Here is a 4,398-nt window from a genome sequence, read left to right as displayed (position 1 = left end):
TGTATTAGAGACAGGTTTGAAGGAGTCATGATTAGTGGGAATGGGTAGAAGATTTTGGAACAGTAGTGCTTGTTGTGAATCCTAAATTCTGTGTTTTTGAGCAGCTATTACAACAACATGTTGTCATTTTACCAGGGCATTGTGCCCTGAAATGCCAACAAACTTGGGCTGTTGTGGAACTGAGTGGGGAGAGGCAAGGTCTTTATTACCCTGGGTCCTCTTGTTAGGCGCCTCCCCCCACTGACAGTAAATCATGGGTGAGTGGCAGTCTCCTGTAAAGTACTTTGGCCGTTTAGTGATTAGGTTATCAAAGGAGAGTCCTGACCATATGCCTAATTGCTTCTTTGGATTCATTATGCAGAATATATGCTTGTGTAGTCTGGAATGAGTTTGAATGAGGATACATGGGGGTTTTTTTTGACTGATTAAGGGAAATGGCAACTTCCAAAAAGTTCAGGATTTTAGGTTTTTCTGTTTGCGTGATTTAATGCCTATATAAGAAATAATTATCCTTTAACCATTAGCATAGGTCTAGTTAGCTGTTCTTAGTTTGAAACACCTTGCCTCTGCATTTCCAATATTTATAGAGAATTGGGTAGGTTGGGTTTTTAACCTTTGAAGGATTTGGAAGCAGTATTTGAATTGTGTTGGGTTTCTGTGTTTGTAATAAATGAGATTCATTTCATTGCATTGTCATTTCGAAATGTAAATTATGGCTAGTAATGTTTTTCCACTGCCTTTTTTTCAAAAGGTGAGCAAAATTCTCATAATGAGACTATGCATTACAGCCTGTTTAGTGCAGATTGCCTGCTGTGCTCTGACTTTCATCATGCATCAGGCAAATTAAATATCCAAAGTGCAATGTACTGAACTCATTACACAGAGTTAATGATTATTGACTCCATTTAGGTTTGTGTTCCTAAGCATTTGCATTTCTTTCTCAGCGTTTTACAGGAAACCAGATAGCAAAGATTTACAGCCAGAATCCTGAGGTCTACATACAAACTGAGGTTGGGTCATCTTCAATCCATTTATTGGAAATCAGGGTTAAAAAATGTTAAAGAGATTTTTAAATAAAAATATTTAAGGACATGTAAGTTTCATAATGTGACTTAGCTTATACAAGGTATTGGTTTTATAATTTTGTCTGTTTGTTTCTGACCCCGCCCCAAGTCCTTAACTGTCACGAAGTTACAAGTCAGATGCACCTAGAATTATGTATTTAATATTTTGAACACTTGGGTCTCAACATTACGGGGGCTGGACTTGATGATCTTCCGAGGTCCCTTCCAGCCCTAAAGTCTGATGTCTATGAAATTTCAGTCCAAAGTTTGAAAGAGGAAACTGCTCAAAATTGTGTATTTCCATTTGTTCAAATATTTGCTCTCACAAATGGGCAACGAAGCATGCTGTTGATACAGTCATACCTACAAAATAACCCTTTGGATACACAAATGTAGTATTTGCTCACAGAAAACTGGTGGTATGCTATTTTGACCTGAAAGAAAATGGAGTTAGGTTCAGTCTTTTTTTGACAGTTTGGTCTTTGCAGGATATTTTAATTTCTACAATTCAAAAAATGTATTCTTTAAATGAAAGTTTCCTTTTTATTTATTTTTAATTTCAGAAGTTAGGAAACAGCTCTATTATTATTTTAACTGATTTAGGCTGCGGTGTTCTGCTTCTAGCAGTGATTTCATGCTGTAGAGCAAGTGGAAAAACTCTTGTCCCGGGATGTATATGAAGGAAGGATGACCCTTGCAGGTGCTTAGCTGACACCCTGAAGCATGAGACTGGTCTATTCCCATTTTAATAGCTGATACTATTGGTCATAAATTTCCTTCCCAGAATTGACCTCTTGTAGCAAGATGTTCCACAACTTCGCTATGTGCTTTGTAAAGAAATATTTCCTTTCATTTTGTTCTCCCTATGTTGTCTGAATGCCGTTGTGTAACCTTGTTCTAATGTATGGAATGGATAGAAGGCAGGCTAATAGAGTTGGTCATAAACCTAAGACCAGATTCAGAGAGGTGAATTAAACCTGACAGTCTTTGGATCTGAGCACAAATGACGAGGGCTGGCTGGCATCTGTAGCAGACTCAGATGTGTGGAAAGGGAGGAGGCGACGCCTCATTGCAACTGTAGTTCCTAGGAGGAATGGTCTCAGCAAGAATTCTTCTTGAGTACCCTCAGGCAGCATCTACTAGCATGTCAGCTTCACTATTGTGTAGAAGGTGCCTCATTTTCTTCTGCTGTGTTATTCTGCTTTGGAGACCTCACTTTTAACCTAAGCCACCTCTTTCCATTACAGGCAGTCAAGACATTGGGAAAGATTGTGTTCCCCAGCTACAATGTAATGGTGGGGCACGTGAATGGCAAGAGGGCCTCTTAACCTTCCCTTTTTTAGGGCCATCTCCAAGGACTCTCAGCCTCTCTGAGAGAGTAGCAGGTAGTAATGCAGTGCCTAATATGGTTGAAATTAACTGGCTATCTGCTAGGGTGGATGAGGTTGCCTGATTTAGGAAGAAGTTCAGAGACTTGTGACTGGGAGGAAGATGCAACAAGGTTGCTGAAAAGGACTGCTGAGAGGAGGGAGCAGAAGTTTGGAAGATCTGTGCCTCTATTTTTGGTTCATGACATGATATTTGATGGATTTTTCTGTGGCCTTTTGCACATGTTTTTGTTTTTACTGAATTATGTCCTTTGAATACGTGTATTGCTACGTGGCTACACTGTAGAGGCAGAATTTGCTAATGTACTGCATATATATATTTTTATATTTCACAACTCAAAGCTGTTAACAGCTTTTAGAACGATGTTTGTTTTCAGCCTGTCTTCTGCATTCCCTGGCTTTGCAGGTACTTTTTTGCTGCCTGGCTGCATTCAGTACTTAGCTTCTGTTTGCTTTTGTTGTCTCCATTTACTTAGTTGCATGCATTGCAGTGAAGTTTGTTGGCAATCACTATTGCATTTGATTTTTTTCTTTCTTTCAGAGAATCGCTTTGGTTAGCAGCTTTGCGGCCTCCCTCTTTCTAGGTGATTATGCACCCATTGATTATAGTGATGGTAAGTGCCTTGTCTCTTTTGGGGAGTTCTCTTATTATCACCATGAGTTTGAGGTGCGGTAGATGCTCTTAACCTGTTAACTCTAAGTCTGAGAACTCAGCTGGTGAATGTACTTGTGCTTGGAAGTTGGAGCTGTCTAGCACCATTTTTAGGTTCCTTCTAGAAGCGCTATCAGTCCCAACTTTTTTTTCTATCTGCTACATTGTCACTTCCAGTTTCCTGAAGGGGTCTTGCTGCATTGTGATATGTGAAGTTTGAAGTTTCTGTGTCAAAAGGTGATATTCGTGCATGTCTTTTCTAGTTTTGGGTTTCTCAAGATAGTTATTATTAGTTCCTTATCTTAGCTAAAGGGAAGGTTTGCAGAAGAAACCATCTTTCTTTTAAGTAAGCAAAAAAATAAGCAACAGCAAAAGCTTAAGAACCTTTCACAGCTTCTTTTTATGCACAGAAGATAAAAATGTGGCCAGACCAGTTTCCAGGTTATCTTAAGTGTCCAGCTTTCAAACAGTGATTACCAAGGAAACCTCTCTTCTACTACCTTTCCTGCTGTTTCTAAATATCATGCAATTCTCTGGCAGGAAAGGAAAATATCTGTTTCGGAGCTGTGTAGTTAGATACCATAGGGATGTTGTACAGAAGGTTGATAGAGCCAGAATTGACCCCTGCACATGAAGATCAGCTCGCTCTTATTGCATTTCTGGTGAAAAGGCAGGGTGGGGGGGAAAGCAAGGTATCTTGACTTTAGCTAAGGGAAAAGTAGTTCACTATCACATCCCCCACATCTACTTAAGACCCTAAGCATGGACAGCACAGCTGTTTTTGTTTTGCAGCAACTAGGAGATGCTTAGGTCTATTTTCTGGTTCAATATAAATATTTTATTAGAGCCAACTTCTAATTTTTCAAGATATGGACACATGAATAAGTGATAAATTTATCATGGCATTAAAAAGGGTTATGGAGGATGGCTTATGGTACATCAACTGTTCTTTGAAAACTGGCTCGTATCTATGTAGGTAGCAAATGTGGTCCCCATCTTCAAGAAGGGGAAGAGGGAGGACCCGGGCAACTATAGGCCCGTCGGTCTTACCTCAATCCTGGGGAAACTCTTTGAGAAGATCATCAAGGAGCACATTTGTGATGGGCTGGCATCAGAAATGATGCTCAGGGGCAATCAGCATGGATTTATTAGGGGGAGATCATGTCAGACCAACCTGATTGCCTTTTACGATCAGGTCACAAAGGCCATGGATGCAGGTGTCGCGGTGGATGTAGTCTTTCTGGACTTCAGCAAGGCCTTTGACACCGTCTCTCACCCCATCCTAGTTAAAAAA

General features: G+C 40.0%; 1 protein-coding gene across 5 annotated transcripts in view; it reads left to right on the top strand.

Moving 5' to 3' along the window:
- Nucleotides 1-4,398, top strand: part of XYLB (xylulokinase) — a 204,372-nt gene that overhangs the window by 22,091 nt on the left and 177,883 nt on the right. For all 5 annotated transcript variants that reach the window (XM_019508110.1, XM_019508103.1, XM_019508104.1 and 2 more), the window contains exons 7-8: nt 945-1,010; nt 2,994-3,066. In XM_019508110.1, coding sequence (XP_019363655.1) covers nt 945-1,010; nt 2,994-3,066 — 139 coding nt within the window. The remainder of the gene's footprint in view (nt 1-944; nt 1,011-2,993; nt 3,067-4,398) is intronic.

Source organism: Gavialis gangeticus, unplaced genomic scaffold, assembly GCF_001723915.1.
Source record: "Gavialis gangeticus isolate Ggan-Ray unplaced genomic scaffold, GavGan_comp1, whole genome shotgun sequence".
Taxonomy (NCBI): Eukaryota; Metazoa; Chordata; order Crocodylia; family Gavialidae; genus Gavialis; species Gavialis gangeticus.
The sequence above is the reverse complement of the archived record's forward strand: the minus strand, read 5'-3'. Positions and strand labels throughout refer to the sequence as shown.